Below are 21,687 nucleotides of genomic sequence, written 5' to 3'. Positions count from 1 at the left end.
AGCTACACAATAGGCTACCTGTGCTCTGCCCGCTACGGGTATCGAAACCAGGTTTCTAGAGGTTATAAGACTGCAGACGTACTGTTGTGCCACTTGAGGGCAATTATATAATGTCTCATTAGAAAACACATAAAACTGAAAACTTAGGCATAAGAATTCACCATGAAGGACAGTTTGACAAATACCAAACGGGTGATATTATTACTGAATTAATGTTTGAATTAATTAGTTGTCATATAATATTATAACATAACTACGATCTCAGACACTTACTCATGTCATCAAATTATACTATCACAGACTGAGTGTCGATGGACTACATTTTGTTATTAGATAACATTACCACATATATAATGTTTGAAATTTCTGGTCTAATTTATTTTACTTTAATATTATGACAGAACTAAGTTTTATTATAATTATATCAAATAATACAATCAAAATTGAGGGTTGATTCACTCTGCTAAATAATATTGATACAGAATTAAGGTTTGAGATATTTAGATTAACTTGTCCTTAATATAAGTGTCTAAGATCTTAATTCTGTCATGAAACAATACTACCACACATGAAGGGTTGATTGTCACTAATTTTTTATTGGTTAACATTATTATAATATTAAGGTTTGAGGTATTTCGTTTAATTTATCAGATAATATTATTCATATAACTAAGGTCTGAGACACTTAGCTTCATCAAAAACCACTATCTCAGGTTTTATATTGTTATCAGACAATGTTACTACAGCGTTAAAATTTGAATTTGTTTTTGTCTAATTAATATCATTTGATATAACAGAATGAAGATCTGCGACATTTCATTTTATTATCAAAAAACTATCATATATTATGGGTTGATTGACTTTATTTTTAGAATTAAGGTTTGAGTTATTTCAAGAAAGAACTAAAACCTGAGTAACGTAGTATTTCATCATATAACACTACCATAGAATAATGATTGACTTTCTCTTTTTTCATTGGATAATATTATTGCAGAATTAAGAGTTCAAATATTTGGACTAATTTGTTATTATATAATACTGAGAGAGAACTAAGATTTGAATCACTTAATTTGTCATCAAATAACACTAACAGATTGAAGATTGGTGGAATCTATTTCGACATACAATAATAGCATAACAGAATTACGGTTGAATTATTTGGTCTAATATGCTGTCATATAATATTGAGACAACTAAGATTTGAAGTCTTAGTCTTGTCATCAAGTAACATTACCATAAATTATGAAATGAATAACTTTTATTTTCTCATCCAGTAATATTATTACAGAGTTAATGACTGGATTATTTGGCAATATTTGTAATCTTACAAAATTATATCGTAACAAAGATCTCAGACATTTAATTTCTAATCAAATAATACTGTCACAGATTCACGTTAAACATCTCTTTGTTGTCGAATAATATTTTAACACAATTAAAGTTTGTGTTATATAGTCTAACTTATTATCAAATAATATGGTAACATCATCTGAATAGCACTGTTTTCTCATCAAATAATACTATCACAAAGTATAGGTTGTTTAACAAGTGACTTCACTTTATCATCAGATAACATTACTACAGAGTAAATGTTTAAGTTATCTTGTGTTATTTCTCCTACTATAACATTATCACAGAATTAAGATTTTAAAACTTAGTTTCGTCATGAAATAATACTACCACAAAGTGATTGTCCATTGACTCTATTTGGTTATCGTATAATATTATTACAGAATTAAGGTTTCAGCTACATGGATTAATTTGTCATAATAAAATATTTTCACAGAATTAATAATCGAGACACTTATTTATATCGCTAAATAATACTATCGCACATTAATAGTTCATTTAGTCTCTTTTATCAAAAATAACAATATAAAAGAATCAAGGTTTGAGTTATTTGGTCTGACGTTATCAGATAATATTATGAAAGAACTAAGATTTGAGTGGCGTAGTTTTCTCATCAGATAACAAATGACAAACTGATGGATTATTGATTTTATTCGTTAGGTAGTATTGCTAGAGAATTAAGGTTTGTGTTATTTGGTCTGTTTTATCAAATGACATGACAGAGTTAAGACCCAAGACATTGAGTTTGTTATTAAACAATACTATCACAGATTGAAGGCTAATTCACTCTAATTTATTACCAAATAACATAATTACAGATACATTTTATCATAAAATGTATTTTGATCTAACTTGTTACAAGATAATATTACATCAGAACAATCACGGATTAAGGGTTGATTGTGAACTATTGTGTCAAAGCTTAATATCATTACAGAACTAAGTTTTGAGTTACTTCGTTTAATTTGTTATTAAATAATATTATGTAAAAAAACATAAATCTGAAACGCTTAGTTTACACCAAATACCACTATCATAGATTTATTCTTAATTGACTTTACTACATTGTTGGATAATATAATATTACATGCATAACGTTTGAGTTATTTGCTCTGATTTTTTGCTATATAATGTTATAATAGAATCTGCCATTCTTTGTTTTGGCATTAAAAACGTTATAACAGATTGAGTATTTATTGTCTATATTTTCCTATTGGATAATATTATTACACAATTAAGATTTGAGTTATTTATTCTGTATTTTTTATCAGATAATATTATGACATAATTTAGTTTCTTGTCATGTTATATTATGATGTAGCTAAGATTTCAGATACTCTGTGATAATCCATAGATATTTCAGATATTCTGTTTTACTCATGAAATAAAATCTTTAATAGAGTGTGGTTTATTTAACTCTATTTTGTCTTCGGATAACGTTATTACAGAATTAAAGTTTGGGTTATTTGGCCCAGTTTGTCATCTGTTATTAAACAATTTATTTTGTCATTATATACTATTATCACAAATTGAATGTTCATTGACTCTACTTTATCATTGAATAATATTATTACTGACTTAAAGATCGAGTTACTTGGTCACATTTGTTACATAAGATAATATTATAGTTGACTCTTCATTTGTCAACAGACAATAGCATTGTAAAGTCAGATTCCTTGACTCTGTTTTGTCGTCAAATAATTGTATTACAGAGTTAATGTTTGAGTTATTTATTTCAAGTTGTTGTCAGATAATATTAGGACAGTATTAAGATGTGAGTGACATATATTTTCATCATGGAACTAAATCACAGACTAATAGTTGAGTTATTCAGTTTTATCATCAAACAATACTGTTACAGAATTAAGGTTTAGGTTATCTGGCCTAATTTATTATCAAATATTATGAATGAAACAGGCGTCTAGAGTCAGCACGGGCCCTCTTTCCTTCTCTTTTTAATATTTTAATGAACTTTTGAAAAAAGAATATCCTAAATTTATATAGCAACGAGCTCATAAACAAGGGAAAAATCAGAGCAGCAGCTTTGTTTAGATTACAGTATATGAGTAAAAGTTAACAAGAAATATCTATAAAGTAACACATATATATTAATTATTATTCAAATTGTTATTTCAGTCATTGTATCAAGCATCTATATACAAAGAAAAGCTATGCTTTTTATTATGAAAATGAGGTTCTGTGAGGGCTTTACAGCGTAACAATCCGAGATTCTTCGTTTTATTTTAAAATAAGACTATCGCTTTCAGTGATGACGAGAAAACCCACTTATAGAGAAATATATATGTAAAAACAATGACCGAAGAAGGTCGAAACGTTGTTCGCTCTTCTACATAAACAATTTTCTCGACCCAAACCAGCCGTTTTTACATATATAAGACTATCGTTTTATTTTATTATAGGATATAATTTATTTATTATACCCATTTTAACTCTGCACTTTAATTAATACATGTTACTGAAATATTTGTTTTCTCACATTGATAGTATGTAGCTTATGGCAACATTTCTTATCTCGCTATGTAAGTTCAGCTATATCGAAATGCTTCCTTTACAATAATCAAAGCCGTCAATAGATAATTAAAAGATTCGGGACTCGAACCCATAGGCGCGAGGATTTTTAACGTTTGAGCATGAGAGGTAGATCGATAATGATTTCTGGTTTAAATTTCAAGACAGCAGCTACAGATTATTAGCTGGAATCGAGGCACGGGCCCTGTATACCAGCGTCTACAGACGCTTCTGGCAGAGACTTAACAAAAACAAATTCCGTCTGTACCAGAATATTTGTTTATGACATCACTTAAAAGGATTGAGTGTGATAATATTGATGTTTATTGTAAAATGACAAACTCAGACACACTCAGTAACAAAGAGAAAGACTGCATAAACTAACATATCTGAGCAATGAGTCTTAATAAGGTTTCAGTTTTTTTCACCACCGTTTTCCGGTCAGCCGAGCATGTTGACGCCCAACTTCCGCCTCTGTTAAAGTTCTCTTTTAAGCACGCCGTTAAATAACGTAAATGTTCTTACGGTTATAAAAATGTGTTATTAGGATCAGTAGAACTGTTAAATTCCTATAAAAGATAAAACTCACTGGAATTATAGATGTTTGTAAAATTAAAAAAATAACTCTTAAATATAGTATTTTAGTAGTTAAATTTGGTTAATCCACAGCTGTCAATTAACTCTTTTTCAATTTCCACTCTTCTTACAGTATCTTTATACAATTAGACGTATACGACTATTTCATTTAGATTTATTAAGAAATATGATTTTTATAGTTACATTGTGTTAGCGTTAAAGTAAGTTATTTTTGAAGTAACAGTTGCGGGAAAAGTTCTTAAGTAATTGTTTACGAATCAAGTGAGTATTGTAAATATCATAATGTCCCGTAGTATTTAGAAAGTTATAGGTCTCTGTCGGTCAATATATACATATATATATATATTATAACCATAGATTCTAAAGCTATAAACAAAACACGTTAAAGTTAAACAAAATGCGCTGCATATTTTTAAAAGGATCCTAGGGTACAAGCTACAACGTGAGATTATAAAAGGTATCTTAGGTTTCGAAGGTGAGTGTGGAAATATGACCCACATTGCGATGGGGATACATCATCTATCAATTTTAACCTCCAATTCGCTAGTCTCACATAAGAAGATTAGAAATTTAGAAATTAGGAGAGCGAGATGTGGGTGATCAAGCCCACAACGTACCACACTTATATCACCCTTCACTGCCTGCAGACACTTGTGGGAAGGTAACTGCTCTCATAAGTTAAAATAAGCATAAGAAAAATATAGACGACCAAATTAATGCAAGTAAGTTGGTGAAAATAAAAGTAAGAGAAAATCAGTAAGACACTACAATTGTAGTGGTAGTGAAATATTGTAAAGATTACAGTCACCCTATATAATAGTGTCCACTCGCTTTGACAAGTGAATGGAGAGAAAGGTGAGCAACTTGGGCTCAAATATAGTGATCTATAACAGTTTTAAAACAACAAGACCTAAAAAGAAGATAGGAAGAAAGAATGAAAGAAGATAAAAGAAAGACAAAAAATAGAGAGAAAGAATCATAGTACTTTAGAATGAGGAAAAGGAGAGAGTGGAAATAGAGAAAAAAACACAAATTGGGATTGCCAAGCTTACCCAACAAAAAGATGAATAACCCAATAATGAAAATAGGGTCAGAGCCAGCCGGACCAAGCTGTCAAAATTTGATGAACACAGTGATTATGTGGATGCTTTCCTGCAGAATCATAAAATATTTGCCTAGCAAGAAACAAAAAATGTAATTATCACCATGAATGTTGCTACCAGAAGAAACAGATTAGAGACAAAACATCAAATTCACCATAAGAAAGAAGTGCTATCTCTGTGATTAAACAGTGCATGTCTGGTAGTCAACTCAAATTAGCAATGGATTAACAGTACCAGTAATGATTGGAGCATATGACAAGTCATTGAGAAGTGCCAACAAACCACAACATGCAAATTGGAAACAAAACTGAAAGTGCTGTGAGACACTGGGTAGAGTAGTGTAATATCTGATTTCCAAATGATGTATAAGGTGCATCTATGTGTGATGATTGATGGGATAGTGAGAAAGTTTCCCCTAGTAAGAGCAAATGTGGACAACCAATATTACATGGGAGACTTTGAGACTATGTGTATGAAAGCACCCATCTATGACTTGATGGTCAACAATATACCAGGCAGTAAAAATTTGGAAGAATCAGCCAGAAAGGGGACTGATGAGACATCTGCATTCACCACAACAGCTCAATAGAAGAAAAGTGCACAACACATCAAGCTCTTTTAAGACTCCAAAAGTGACTTTCCAAATGTAAGTCTACAGGAAACGAAGGAAGCGCAGAAGATTTTTCACTGAAGAAACATTGAGACAGTGCTAGAGAGAAAGTGGAACATAAGACCGAAGGTAAGAGAAATTACAGAATAGGAGATCAAATTGAAGTGTTGTAACAGATCTATCAAAGTAGTTCTACTGGGGGAGTTAAACAGATAAGGTACCAACAGAATGTTGGTCTCAAGTGATGTAGCTGACTCACGAATCGATTGTTGAAGAACACCTAGAAATAAAGAATATGGCAGACAGAACCATCAGCAACTTCCATTGGCTGGAGGTCAACAGGAAATCTGAACAAATTCTACAGGTCATGTGACCCCCGTTAACGAACATGCCCTATATATACATAGGTAGATAGGTAGGCAACCAAGTTACTTCAGGTAACTTTAAGTAACTTTCGCAGGTCAAAATTAGTGAGAAATATAAAACATAGGCTGTATTTGCAAGTTTAATCATAAAAAGTGTATAGTGGCGACTTTTGAAGTGTAATAATCACTGACGGCATTGAAATATTTTTTCTATGAAGAAGAATTTGTCTTATTAACTGGGTTCTAAAGTAACTGAACCAGTCCGTTTGTACTTTTGACGTAAAAAGACAATTATTTAAAGTTCTGTATATACAAGTGGTGATTAACTGTGTGACGAATATATGTATATATATATTATTTTAACAATATTTGTCTACTGTCCGTTTGTTGTTGAAATTTATTACCAACAAGTCACAAACATCTATGATAAAGAATCCTGTCCACATAACATAAAAATCTGACATATATCTATGTTTCTGTTGCACTTTAATTAAATTAAACCTTTTGTGGAGAAATCTGTGTCCACATGTCTGTTGTATTCATCATTAACTATTTTCTATTTTCAATGTTTCGTACAGTAATAAAGAACTTATACTAACTTTTCATTCTATACTACTTATTTTGCAACATTCATATCTCCGTCAACAATTTTGCGTTTACTCTAACGTTGGTTTTTACTACCACTGAACATTCATGTCTTCTGTAATAACCTTTCGTTTACTGTAACTTTGGTTTTGACAATAACCATTTTTGAATATCTATGTTTCTTGCAATAATCGTGTGTTTGTTTCAACTTTGGTTTTAACAGTAACAATGTTTTCAGATTCATGTTAACTATAACATGCGTTTGCTTTAACAATAATCACCATTTTTGTCAACTACAGCAACCCAGCATTTGCTCTAACTTTGATTTTAAGAGGAACCATGTTTGGACAGTCGTGTCTCTGCAAAATAATCTTGTGTTCACTTTAATTTTGTATCCCACTCTAACCACTCTCTGATATAATTTTCCTCCTGTAATAGTATTTTGTTTATATTTACATTCTAAAATGACGTCTTCTGTAATTTATATTTCCTATAATATATTTATGTTTAAACTAAATCTATATTAATTCTCTCTCAACTTTACTGTCTTCTTCATCATTCTTCGATGCATATTCACGTGTTTTTTTACATTAATCTGGATATATTTTAGTCTCCTCAAATAACGTTCATGATGTCTCTTACATTGACAATTTTCATCAATGGCAATGTCTTTGTTAATATCGCGCTTTACCCATGCTGTTTAACGTCTCCTGTGAATCTTCTACATCTACACAGACCGGTAGTCAAGTGCTGAGTAAGACATTTTACTATGTTCATTCTCTTTTACTTTCTTTTTATGCCCTGACCACTTTATTCCCACTTTGCTGTCTCGAAGCTAGAGTTATAGTAACCGGTCGTGCAAAACAAGCTCTGTCTCAGTTGTACTTATTGATTACTCTCGTCTTCTAACAACATTAATGAAACAAGAGAGAACTTTCCTGAAACAAAGAAACCTCAGCTACTGGTTAACAAGTATGTTATATGCAGGTCTTTTACTTTTCCATTCTTACTAGGTCCCATAATGCAATGGTAAAATTGAAACATGGTAATTTAATGTAAATATACTTTGTAGAAAAGTTCATTAAAGAAACTACACTAATATTGTCAATCAAGTGAATTGTCCCGTTTTCCTTAATGCAACGTTAGAAAAACAAAAAGGTAGATTCTGAACAGTTCAAAATATAAAGAAAAACAAGCAAAGTCTCAATGGTTTATCTTTATCAACAAGACGAGTGTTGATTAAAAATATTTTTTTTCTATTTTAAACACTAACTATTGTAGATGTTTAATAGCATTTGTTTGCAACCTTTGAGTAACAACTAAATATGAAGAAATAAACTATTAATGACAACTTAAACTATTGTTTAACCTTTATTGAAATGTACTTTGCAAATATCTCTCTCATAAATCACTTAACTCTTAACGAATGTGATGCATTGTATTCTCAAGATATACAATAAGATTTGAACATGATTTGGGAATTAACTCTTATAGCTTGTACCTACACAAACACAGCTTGAGAGTTTACAAATTTAAGATTTTATAATATGTCCTCCTTAAGAGAATGCAGCTGTATCCATCTCTAAGCAGCTAAAAAACCTGATATTGCATTGTGAGTATTATCTATAGGTCTCTGAACGTTGTAGTGGAGAATATTCCCAAATTTCTCACTTGTGTGTATCCATTATTTCTCTGTTAAGTCTAGATTAAGCCTAATCAGTAAGTTCTCCAAAGCTTTTCTTGTTCAAGGTGGGCAGTAATCCTACGTGCAAGGCGGGAAGAGCAATGTAACTAGGTCCAATGCCACCAGTAAAAGGCTTTACTAATCTGTACAAAATCAGGAAAATATAGGAACTAAGCGAACTAATCCCTAACTTACGTAGTTTACATACGCACCATTCTTGAGGTTTTTTACACATGTGACAATGGCCTTATGGATGCCAACTTGGGCTCGTTTGTTAAATAAACTGAAAGTCGGTTATTTTTCCTCATCTGAGACTAACATTCTCAAGCTCGTTACGCGACAGGCCAATAAACACTCACAATGAAACCTGTTTCTTACTGTTTTCTTGTCTTGTCGAAACAAAGTCCAGTTGATGGACTCCAAGATGGAGTCTCTTGAGTCTCACAACATTAACAAAATATCTTGCCAAACCAAATTACCAAGACAATTATATTAGTATAATTGTATGACTTGTTATCCAATCTCTTTTCTGATTTGCAACATTCAAAATTCAGCGGCAACAGTCTGTTTGTAATTAAGCACAAAGCTACGCAATGAGCCATTTGTGTTCTGCCCACCACGGGTATCGACAACCGGATTTTAGCATTGTAAGTCCGCAGATATGCCGCTGCACCACTGGGAGGCAGCGGCAACAAATCATTTAGTATTCTGATTCACAACTATATACCAAGAACATCCAATGACACTTCTAAAATGTGAAACTTCTAACGAGCTAACCCATCACGATAGCAGTAACAGACACGTGATACATTCAGCGTTTTGTTTAATCATGTTTTAAAAATTTAGCATGTTCACAAAATTTTAGTTCTCTTATCTATTGGTCCAATACGTCTTGATGATTCGAAGTTCTGACAAATAAGCTATATCAATGATTTTTTACACAAATATAGTCTTCATGATCTCTAACTGATACATATACAACTCTTAATTAGCAACATTAGGTATTTGTCTGTGTTACGTATTATAATATATCTCGGACGAGACTCTGTTTTATTATGTTACGTACGTTACGTATTACGATTTTAAGTAGCCGGAAATATTAATTTAACTTTAGAAGCTAATTAAATGTCGATATGTATTAGATTTACGATATTTGCCAAAAAGATTGTTACACACAATTTTCTTCCTTAACACAAATATATTTTTATATACAAAAAACAATACATTTTATAATAACGGTTATAAAAACTTAAAAACAATACCACGTTTTCTATCGGGTCCGGAACTTAATATTTTCTCGACATTCACGGGGATCGAATTACTTCTATGTTGATACACAGGTACACCTCTCTCTCGTGACGGCTAGCTAGCCTAAAGCACACGGAAGTTTTCACCGACTACAATATTTAATGCCCTCTTGAAAAGCTTAACATCCAAAGTTAATATATAAGTTAATAAGTTCATAATAGTGGTTCTTAGAAATAATTACCTATATGCAGAAAATGTTACAAACGATATCCAGTCTTCCATCTGATCTGAAACTGAATATTTTATCAACGGTCCGGGTCTACGAAGCGCAAATTCTTTTTATGTTGATATACAGATGCATTTCACTTGGTAATAATGTTAGCTAGCTTTATTTTTCACACGGTGAAGTTATTCGATGGCTTCATAGAAATACTAACGCCTAAAGTTAATTCTCTGAAGTTGATTGATTCGTAATGGTCAAAATCTATAAACGTTCCTGGCCAAATTTCAGTAGTTTTCCAATTAATAAGCGCTAATTACAGTTATAGTTTCCGATACATAGAGTATACTAACTGTAGCTGACAAACAGTATTCCATTTCTGTCTCTCGATGCGTCGGCTTACATACTTTAAGGTGAGATTCTCGAAAGTTCAACAATATTCGATGATATCTAGTATTTTCGTAAAACATATATTGTTGCTTCTTACTCTAGATAATTTCTACAAATTTCGAGAACAGGCGAGGCTTACGCAATACACATCCAACGATATACATCACATGCATCAAACTGAAACAAACGTATGTATTAAAATAAATGTATAACGGTAAATTCGTTGCAGTCTGTCACACTAAAGATGTTACTCTCTGTTGCAGAGAAATACTTTCTCGAGAAATATGACTTACGAATTATCTACTTGCTTACATATTAAAGAAAAACACATATTTTCTTTAAAATGCTTAGTGAAAGGTCCTTCCTACCATGCTTCTTACACACATTAATTTGTTGCTTGAGAAACATTCCTTAGCGAAACCATGTATTAGTTGTCAACCCGTTTTACATACTTAAAACAAATATTTATTATTGACTGGTAATGGCTCCCTAAAATAATTATGAATAAGCTGTCTTCTTGTTTAAAGTATATTAAGGTTCCTTTTAATGTGAACGTGTTTCATAAGAGCATTAAAAATACTCCATGGAAGCCTTCTTTAAACGTCATACTTTAAACAATGTGTTTACCTGTTAGACACACTACATAAAGCATGATAATCTGTTGAATTAAAATCAGTTTCACTCTTGCGTTCCATGCAGACTTTCTTTAAATGCTCTTACATTTGACAAATTGTGCAAATGACATTTAAAACCAGTTTCGTAGTAATATTTCATACTGTATATTTTCTTTTCTGACATATAGATATCATATTTCATTGTAGAGAAGAATTCATCAAAAAATATTTACCTGTTTTACACTCTGAACTCATTATCTCTGTTATATGGTTCAGAAACACTTTTTTAAAGGCAACACAATGTACACGCTGTCTATCTACATAATACATTAAAACATTAATATTTTTTAACTAGGAAGTACTTTAGACAGAATAATGTACACAAAGTGTCTTCTAAATGCTCGACTTACATAATTCTCAAGGTACCTAATTAACTGATTAAGACTTGGCATGTTCTAGTGATCTTGGGGCTCAACTCGAAATTTTCGAGTCGCCAATTTGAATCCCTTCGCCGCATGTACTCGCCATTTCAGATTTAAGGGAATTATATTGTAATGGCCAATCCTGCTTTTCGTTGGTAAGAGAATAGTCCAAGAGATTACTGTTGGTGGTGTTACTAGCTCCCTTCTATCTAATTTATCTCTTCTAAATCAGGGATGACTAGCGCAAATAATCCTAGAGTAGCTTTGCGCGAAATTCTAAACATTCAGTTACTTTTTTTTTAGTTTTCTAATTTTTGCACTTCTGGGTTCATTTTAGTAGGTCATTTATATTTTAAATTCTCTAGAAGCATGTACTTCATGTAATCTTAAATTGGGATAAATCTCAAATTCCTAAAAGAATTATGTATCCAGTTTAATTCAATTCAAAATCTGTAACAAATGTTTTTTTCATTATTATTTAAAGAATGATGGGGCTTCAGCTCCCATGTTCTGTAATTATGCGTTTCTTCGTTTTAATTCTGTAGTTATTCCTGCGTACATTCCGTTCTCTTACGTACAGCAGATTAGCTGTAAATAACTTATATGTGCCTGTGACCAATGGATAAAGAGTGTTTTTACCATTCAGTAAATAACTGCACAAGCTCTTTTCTCATATTTCGTAAAGGGAGAATTATGAAGGTAACAATTTGAATTACTTGTTATACGAGAAGTATTGCCCTTTATTTCGTTTGAAAAACACACAAACATACTAGTTGTAACACGAGTTGAATTCTGGCGTCTTTTAAGTATCTGTCAGAAGAACAATAACGTAAGGGGAATGTAGTAATTTACTTAGCCGATTCAAACAAGGAAAAGCTTTCTAACGTTTTTTCTCCTTATCCACACATGATTTTTCTTGCAGACCTTGAAAATATAATTCAAATTATCTGACCGCCAGAGGACGTGCTGTAAGGAGGAATGAGCGTCACGCGACACGACGGGAAGTAAAGGTCGTTAAACACTAAGAGACCATCTCATTCTATAGTGCTCCTACTAATTTCGTGAACAACGTTATAAATGGTATGGCGAAAAGCGTCAACAAGCATATGATATAGAAGAAATTCTGTTCACGTTGAAAATAATCCCGATAAATTCTAGTCATCGCAAATCCGTTATAACTTTTATAATTCGGGGTGCAAAATAACAGGAAATTTCAAGTTTTTCTTTGAATGTTCTGTAGGAATTAAGTACCGTATTTTACGCCTTGTAAGACGCTACATCGTGGAAGACGCACCTTAATTTTGGAAAGACAATTCTAAGAAAAAATATTTTAACTCAGCAACCAACACTATGATGTAGCCTTGACTCTTTTTCAACCTACTGAACAAATAAAGTCAAATACATCATATTATTCACACTATATCGACAATATTAGTTAAATTGAATGTTTTATGCCATAAAAATACGTGTAATTAGTAAGTAATGAGATTACGATCTGTATGAGAGGCCGTTTTGAGTAAACCCTGAGCTAACTTCTTTGCCTCATCCGATCACTTTTGTCTTGGAAGACACATGGGGATTTTTCAAGGTATTTTTAAAGAAAAAGTGAGTCTTACAAGGTGTAAAATACAGTAACTACAAAGTGTATTTGTAATTTATAACTGGTAGATATGGCAGAGTTAGCTGCATTACATCTTACTGAATGTACTACAACAGGCCAAATAATGATTATTGTAAGTGATTCTGTTGAGTATACTAATATAGCCTAGACAATGATTACGGTTGTCTACTTTTATCACGTTTATTAATACAGTTTAAACAAGGATTACTTCAGCCTCCATTGCTGGGTATACTTATATAGTCAGAACAATGATTTCAATAACCTTCCAATCAACAAGTGATTGTTGAACAGCGGTAAGTCTCCAGATTCACAAAATCAATGGTTTGATTCCCTTTGGTGGAGACAACAGATAGCTTGTTATGACATACAAACACCGAACAATGATAAAATTACATATATTACTGAATATACTGATGGAACAATGATTACTATTAGATGCATTACTGAGTATACTGACAGAGTTCGAACTATTATTGCAGTTAAAACATTACTAAGTATACTGATATAGTGTTAACAATGATTACTGTTAGATGCATTACTTTGTACTCTGGCATAGTTTGAACAATGATTGCAGTTACATATATTTTGGGTACACTGATACATTCCAAAAATGATATCACGTGATTAAGAAACATAACACACACCTACACGTATGTGTGTTTGTACGTATTTATCCCTAGTAATGCAAGAGCAGAATTAAATTAAATATTTCACCTCAGCAAAACTGACGTATTTAGTACAAGATTATTTGTTTTAACTGTTTATATTCACAATGAAAGAATATTTCACATAACAGTTAGAATATGCTTATTATAAAAAATGAAATACTTGACTTCTTACCTGAAGTATGAATGTGGTTGTAATAACGATTTTGTCCATCGAGGATACTGGTGTGCAATCCCATATTCATATTCAAAATAACCATTACGGGAAGAAACAGACACCAAAATCTGAAAATTTTCATTTAAGAACAAAATTAATGTATATGGCAATTTTTGTGTCTGAACTAAAAACACCTTGCTGTTTATGATTTTTAATACCTCATACAAATATGGATATTTCGTGGCACTACTCCTTCAGCAGTGGATTATATTGATCATTTGGGTCTTAGATGTGTATTTTCAGGTTAAACCTTTCAACTGTTAATTCCAATGTGGATTTTATTTTTAATTTAAACCTGAAAAGAAATTACAACATTATTAAACACTTTAATAATGAATATTTTTCATTAAAATGTTTCTTCTCAGCAACCAGAGTGTATTAGCAGCTAAAGTTAAATAATGTTTGCAACTTGAGCATACAAAAAATAAAATTTAAAAAATAATCATTTTAGTACAAGTGTTATTATATTGCTCTTCTTAAATGTTTGAATTCAAGACTATTGTTTGGGCTTTCTGATCTAACCACGTCACGTGTGATAAACTTTCTTTTTTCTTTTCTAACAACACCTGATGTCGTTTACAGTGCTAAAACTGTCCCCTGTTTCCCTGAACTGTTGTTATGCAAGAAAAAACGAGCAAGGGTTGCTTAGACTAATAAAATTTCTGATGCAAGACTTGGTTATTGTCCTAAAAGCATGAAAACCTGGAACCAGGCTTAATTTCTTAGACACCATAATGTAAATTTTAAAACATTAAATTTAGCTGTCCTTCAGAAAAGGCATAATGAAATCAAAACTTATTCTTTATATTGTGTGTGTGTATGTTCTGATCTTTCCATATAAAATTTAATTGTTGTCTTGAAAGAAAGAAGTAACACGAAAACACTTTTTTTTTCTCTTTTTTTGCGTTATGGTGTAGGCTTTTAGCGTTAAAGTTAGCTTTGTTGTAAGAGAAATTAAGATAGAATAATTTTGATTTTAGACCCTGTGGTTTGTAAATTTTTATGTCAAATTTAACTGTTGTTATCCAAAACAACACAACATTAAAATCACACTTTGTTCGTAGATCTTTTGGTATGGACATTTTTACTTTGAAGCAACTGTTGTTTTAAGAGAAGGAATAAGAGTGCTATTATTCAACAATGTGGACTTTGTAATATAAGAGTTAATTGTTGTGAGAAAAAGAAAACATGGTCCAATGTAACAATAAGGTATACTATATATGTAGTTAATATCAAGTTGTCTTGCGACAAGAGGGAAACTTTCTTTCATGACACAATTATTGTTTTCACCATTTAGTTTCCTAACGTTTGATTTAACTGCTCAAAAAATAACGAATTTCATGTTATTCATGCTACTTTTGCGGTTCAGACTTTTAATGTAGAGGTTAATCGTTGTCATGAAATGATGAATTGTTACACATTTACTTTTTTTTACCCTGTGTTTCAATGTAAGAGTTTACTAAATGTCATAAAATGAAGAGTTGACCTATTAAACCTGTCTGTTTTTTACCTTGCAGGTATTTTGATGTCCAAGTTAATTATTATTAAGAAATGAAAAGTTGCAATGACAATTTTGCTGTTTCAGTTCTCGCCCCATAGGCTTTGTCTTGTTTAAATATACTAATATAGGGAAAAGAATGATCACCATACGGACATAATAACCTTGTTGTTTACGCCCTATTTTATGTACAGTATTTAAAAAATTACGAAATCGATAAATAAAAAGGGTATAACAAAGGAAAATATTATGGGATTGCTCTTCTCTACTGTATGGAAATGAACTGTACTAGAACACACTCACATATCGAAAATTTACACTGCGATTGGCTGTCATCTAGCCTACCAGCAAATGCCACACCAGCGTAATATCTATAAAAGTACAAGTAGTCATAGTATTTACAACAGTGGTATGATGATTATACCCATGCTTCTTCGAGACAAATCCCACATAAAAATGGATATTTCACTAAGTATTACATCGATAGTCTGAAGAAATTAGATAAAAATGTGTAAAGTAATTCAGAGTATGTTCTAAATGTGACAATACAGTATAGATCTTGTTTGTTTGTTGTACAATTTTGCTCAAAGGTACACGAGGGTTATCTGTGCTAGCCGATCCTAATTTAGCAGTGTAAGACTAGAGAAAAGGCAACTAGTCATCACCACCCATCGTCAACTCTTTGGCTATTTTTCTGCCAACAAATAGTGGGATTGATCGTCAAATTTAACGCTCCCACGGCTGAAAGGGTGAGCATATTTGGTATGACGGGGATTCGAACCCACGACCCTCAGATTACGACTTGAACGCCCTAACCACCTGGCCATGCCGGGCCCGAAATCTTCTCAACAGCGTTGTTATATGTACAGATACTAATATTACCAGCAGAACAATAAGATACAAATTTGTACAAAATAGTCTCAATGGATATGTAACTGTTAAAAAGAACTGTTATTGCTTATGCAGAGATTTCTGGAAGAATTAGCATTGTATCACTATTATGTTTAGAATTTTGACACAACTAGCATGAAATCACTATTATTTATAAAGGAGCCTCTGTAAAATAGATATAATACATAGTGCTTCAAAAAATGTTAACACTTGTATAAGTATACCGTTTTTAACGGAAAAAGAACGGATAATACATTGTAACATGATAACAAATGTATGTTAATAGCTTAAAAAAGTCAACAAACGTCTGGAATTTTTCTCCACGTGGTTTCCAAAGCCCGGAGGCACATTTCTTTTGGTATTGTTGCAATTCTCAGGAGTGTTAACATTTTTAAGCACCCTGTACAACTATTTTGTATTGTTTTTTTTAACACTGAAGTTAGCTAACGCCAGATGTGAATGTTGTTGCAAACACGAAACAACTAACAATTTGTAATTGTTTTTGTTTTTGTGAGCTTATTATGTTTGGGTTAACTGTTGCTATGCAAACAAAGAAAAATATAATATCACTGTTAACTAGTGGGGCACTTAGTAGGTCGCGTATTTCCGCTACGCAACGTTGGTCCTACACAGCCTCAAACTATACCAAAACGTGTTCATATGTCCGTCATTATCAACAGATACGGACCATTTTGGGCGGAATAACGAGGAATAATATTCTACATAAGTTCACCAAGTTTCATAAAAGTTCGAGTTATAGAGTAAAAATAGTGTAAAAAATAAGTACCTCTGTTAATGGACAGAGAGTTTTTATTTTCTTGACCTTGATATGGCCTTGTCCTTTTGATCTTGTCCCACCGAAAACTATTCACTTCTAAGTGTATACCACTCAAGTTAGCATATACCAATTTTCATTCATATCCGTTTAGCTGTTTTCAAGTAATATTGGTGATAAACACATACACACACAGGGATGAAAACGTAATCTTGGTCCACCTTTGGTGGTGAAGTAATTATATTGTTACGGTTCCTGAAATTTACGTTAACTGCTGTGGTAAAAAGAAGGTAAAATAATAATATCACTGGTGCTTGTGCATTTTGTGCTTTTGAAGCTTGAGGTAGTTATTACCGTAAAACAAAGAATCAGTTTAATGTTACTATTATTCTACAGCAGGAGTTCTATAATCCGAGTTAAATGTTGTAATAGAAAAAGAAATTAAAATAATGTCAAATTATTTATAGCTTGTCGGTATTTAACATACAAGTTTACTGTTATCATAGAAAAAATAAATTAACATAACATCAAATTATTTATAGTTCATAGTTCCAAGTTAACTATTATTGTGAGAGACATAAGATGATATCAGTATTGTTTATGCTTGGGAGTATTTCTTACATTCAAGTTAACTGTTGTAATAAAAACAACTATCACCAAAACATTACCATACTTAATAAATGTTTTTTTTTTCTCACATCCCAATTATTATCTGTTTTCATGAAAGAAAGAATTGATGTATTAGTAGTGTCCGTATCCTTTAAATTTTCAAATGTCAAATTAGTCTGATATATCATACGGTTGTTTAAGTGTCTGCGTTTTCCAATATAAAGGTTATTGTTGTAAAGAGAAAAGTATAAAGTTAAAGATAACTTTTCGCCGACTTGTCGTTAGTCTTTTTGATAGCGTTCTCTTTCTGTTGACCCTTCTTAAATACCTTAAAGTGTTAATTTACTTTTGTGTGTGCTCTATCACAGTTAGTAGGCTGTGCCGATACATAATACTTTTGTAGGAGCTTTTTTTCTTATGAGAACCCATTAAATTTATAAGTCCAAACAAAAAAAGGTGAGTTGCTTTCTTAAACCTAATCAAAGAATGTCGTGAAGAACCATTTATCTTCTTCCTAGGAATGAGAGTGTTACTAAACGTTACAGGCAGTCTATTCACGGCACGGATCAAGATACAGTCGAGATGGTAAATCAAGGTCTTCAGAGTTTATTTTTGTCCTTCTCGTCTAGAAGGCGTGACCGTGCAGACTCCTTAGTACACAATTATAGAAGGATAAAGATGAATGATCCAAGTAGTTTACTGGAATCCTTAAGAAAAATACAGATACGATGAACATGGTGATCATAGCAACATGTGGTTCTTCTGTTTCAACTTATACAGTTGAGCTTGTGTGAAGAAATTATCAACTAGCAGTTATGAAACTCATTAGCGAGTGAAACTAGTACTGATTTTAATAATTTCGATTAACGTCCGCTCTTAATGTGAAAAAGTACTGTATTTGTGCATCTCACCAACGAGTAAAAATATATTAACTTTCTATTTACAACAACAACAACAGGCCTTCTAAATTTATTAATTAAACCTGGACAAACTTAGAAAACCTTAATGTGCAGTTTTAAAATATTAAATAGATAGCGATATCTGATTTCGCTGTGAGTTAGAAACAGATTATTTACTCCATAAGCACTTCACTAGCTGGACCTCACTGTGTAAGTCTGTAGGATAAACACTTGAACAGTTGTGTATAACCTTAAACACTTCAGTTTATTTTTGTGTTGGGTGTTGGTTTGATCAAAGGCAACCGCGACTGTAAATATCGTTTACAGACCGTAACTGTTTAAAGCTGTACGATTAGTTTAACAATGCAATTATAATTGTTTTGTTTTTTTCTCCTCGAAACACAACCCCTTATTCGTCAGTAACTCATAAAACTAAACGCTGTGTAAAAAAGATGATCGAAGTACATGAAAAAACATCTATTTTTAATATTTACTTGTTATTTCAATATTGTAAGTATGAGGATTCCGGCTTTTTAAATTGATCAAAGATGTTTTTCTGTGCACTGATATTCTCTAAACACCCTAGAGAAACTATAACAGGTCAATTACATCAAGCAAACATCTTAGAAAATGAAAACTCTCAAGACATAAATAAAGAGTTCTTGTAGGTGAAGTCATGAGTCGATACGTGTTGGAATATCTTACAACACTAAGGCATACATACAATGTGAACCAATGAATAAAGGACGGTTGTTAGGTTCCAGAAGTTCGGCATAAGTTCTAAAGCTAATGGTTTCACTGCCCTTAAAAATTGAAAATAGCACTTAATTACAACAAGGAATTTATTGCCTACATTCACATATACATTTTGTTAGAAATTATGTTTTCCAAACAAAATTCGTGTCAATAAAAACCTTATCTACATTAAACCGCAGATATCTTAACAAAAGTTTGTGCTAGTTCGATTTACCCACGAAAGCATTTCGTGTTTTTTTCATGTTTTTGCTTTGGCCTATTTAAGACACTGACTAATTAATGCAAGCCCGCGAAAACGTGTTTCATTAGCTTTGGTAGTATTCGCAACTAAATACCAGTCTCTAAACCGTACCGAAGAGAACAGTTTGAAAAGACTAGTATGAGCTACAGTTTGAACTTTTCTTGGCACTAATTGCTAAAAACTTGTTTAAAATAAAATATAAGAAATACAAATTGCTTACGTAACCTACCGTCAAGTAAATAATACAGTTGGACTACTCTAAGATAACAGTTTATTCTGTTGAATTTTTTTAATCCAAAATTCTAAGTTTCAGAGTTGAATAGAGAAATATTTTTAGTATTAGTATTAATTTGATGGAAATAAGTGTCTGATTATTTTGATATTACACAATGCTCTCAAGTGGAACATATAAGTTTTTGTAATTGATTGGAACAGAGCAAAACACATTAAATTAGGAAATGTTTGTTCTCGCCTTATTCGAAAAGGAGAACGTGGAAACTAAATAAAAGATAAAGAATGGTATATTAATATATCATAGATACACTTCATAACAATATTTCAAGCTTTAGATAAATTTGGGCCATAAATGAAAATCGCCCAAAAACTAGGGTAGTGAAAACCGAAAAACTAATGATTAACTAATCTGTCTTTTATCTGAGGAAGAGCGCCAGCTTAAAATGTTGTACGTCAACATTATAAGTCTTTTATACTTTACTATCTCTTTCGTGAATTTTCCAACAACTTTTCCATATAGCTTAGTCTAGTATTTTTTAACTGTGTAGTAAGAAAGATACGTTTAAAAATGTATAAAGTGAATCAACTTTTTTGAATTATTGTGAAAATATATTTGTTATGAAATAATTACCTGTTACAGCACATTTTAAATTCGAATTCCACACTTAAATTCTTCCAAATTCTCGGTAAGTTGGAGCACGGGATCTTAAAATGTAATTATACAGTTCTCAGATCGTTACACAAGTGTGTCTACCACAAAACAGTAACATGTGGTCACAGTCTCATACACAAGACACGCTGGAGTAGATGTGCTAGAACAATAAGCTTTTCTTCTTAGATTTTAAAGAACTGACATGTTGGTCGAGAACACAATTGTTTGCTTATTATACATTGCAGGACGTTGTAAAATGTACGGTGTTTTTGTTTGTTTGTTCAAAAAACTAAAACGTGCACTCGAAGTCACAAAACCTCGTTTTCTGAAATCAAAGAACAACGTAACTAGACTTTAACTGAAACCTTCACATTATAAAACATAAATATAGAAAAAGTATTTTTACCAGGAGCCGTTTAACACTTGCAGTTACATCACAATAAAAAAACAACCTAAGTTTAAGTGCGTCATGGCCCACTGACCGTAACAATTCTCCGATACAGCGAATGATAGTCTTCGCGAATGACCTAAACACGACTCTTCAGCTCGCTACCGAACTGTCTAGTAGTCATGGTGGTGCCAGTGGCCGTCTCCTGACTTCACTCTGGGGGTATAATTGTCTTTTGCCCTTTTGCGCCCCCTTTCTTTCAGTGTACTACGACAGCTTGTCATTTGCAAGTCCCTCAACATTATATATATATATATATGTATGTGTCTGTGTTTGGAAAAGTTTATCAAATTGTATATATATCTTATTGCCCCCGTTTCGAGCTTTTCACAAAAATGTCAAAGAAATTATATGTTTTTTCAAAGATTTTTGATATGATTCAAAACAAACTTTTCATTCGTAATAATGATCAAATTCTTCTTTTTTGTTGTTGTTGAAAGTAATAACCCCATATATAATAATTG

At 32.0% G+C, this 21,687-nt stretch overlaps 1 protein-coding gene across 11 annotated transcripts in view; it reads right to left on the bottom strand.

Annotated features, from left to right (window-relative positions):
* The window catches only part of LOC143222229 (uncharacterized), a 186,855-nt gene extending 165,513 nt beyond the window's left edge, over nucleotides 1-21,342 (bottom strand). For 9 of the 11 annotated variants that reach the window (XM_076448414.1, XM_076448415.1, XM_076448423.1 and 6 more), the window contains exons 1-2: nucleotides 20,755-21,339; nucleotides 14,179-14,288 (exon numbers count right to left, since the gene is read on the bottom strand). In XM_076448414.1, the coding sequence (XP_076304529.1) occupies nucleotides 14,179-14,288; nucleotides 20,755-20,768 (124 nt within the window). In that variant the 5' untranslated portion in view covers nucleotides 20,769-21,339. Of the gene's footprint in view, nucleotides 1-14,178; nucleotides 14,289-20,754 lie in introns of all 11 variants that reach the window. The other 2 variants (XM_076448420.1, XM_076448421.1) reach the window with 1 other exon arrangement.
* Nucleotides 21,343-21,687: the final 345 nt, after the last annotated feature.

This window comes from Tachypleus tridentatus, chromosome 8, assembly GCF_004210375.1.
Source record: "Tachypleus tridentatus isolate NWPU-2018 chromosome 8, ASM421037v1, whole genome shotgun sequence".
Classification (NCBI taxonomy): Eukaryota; Metazoa; Arthropoda; class Merostomata; order Xiphosura; family Limulidae; genus Tachypleus; species Tachypleus tridentatus.
Note: the sequence above shows the minus strand (reverse complement) of the source record. Positions and strands in the feature narration are given on the sequence as shown.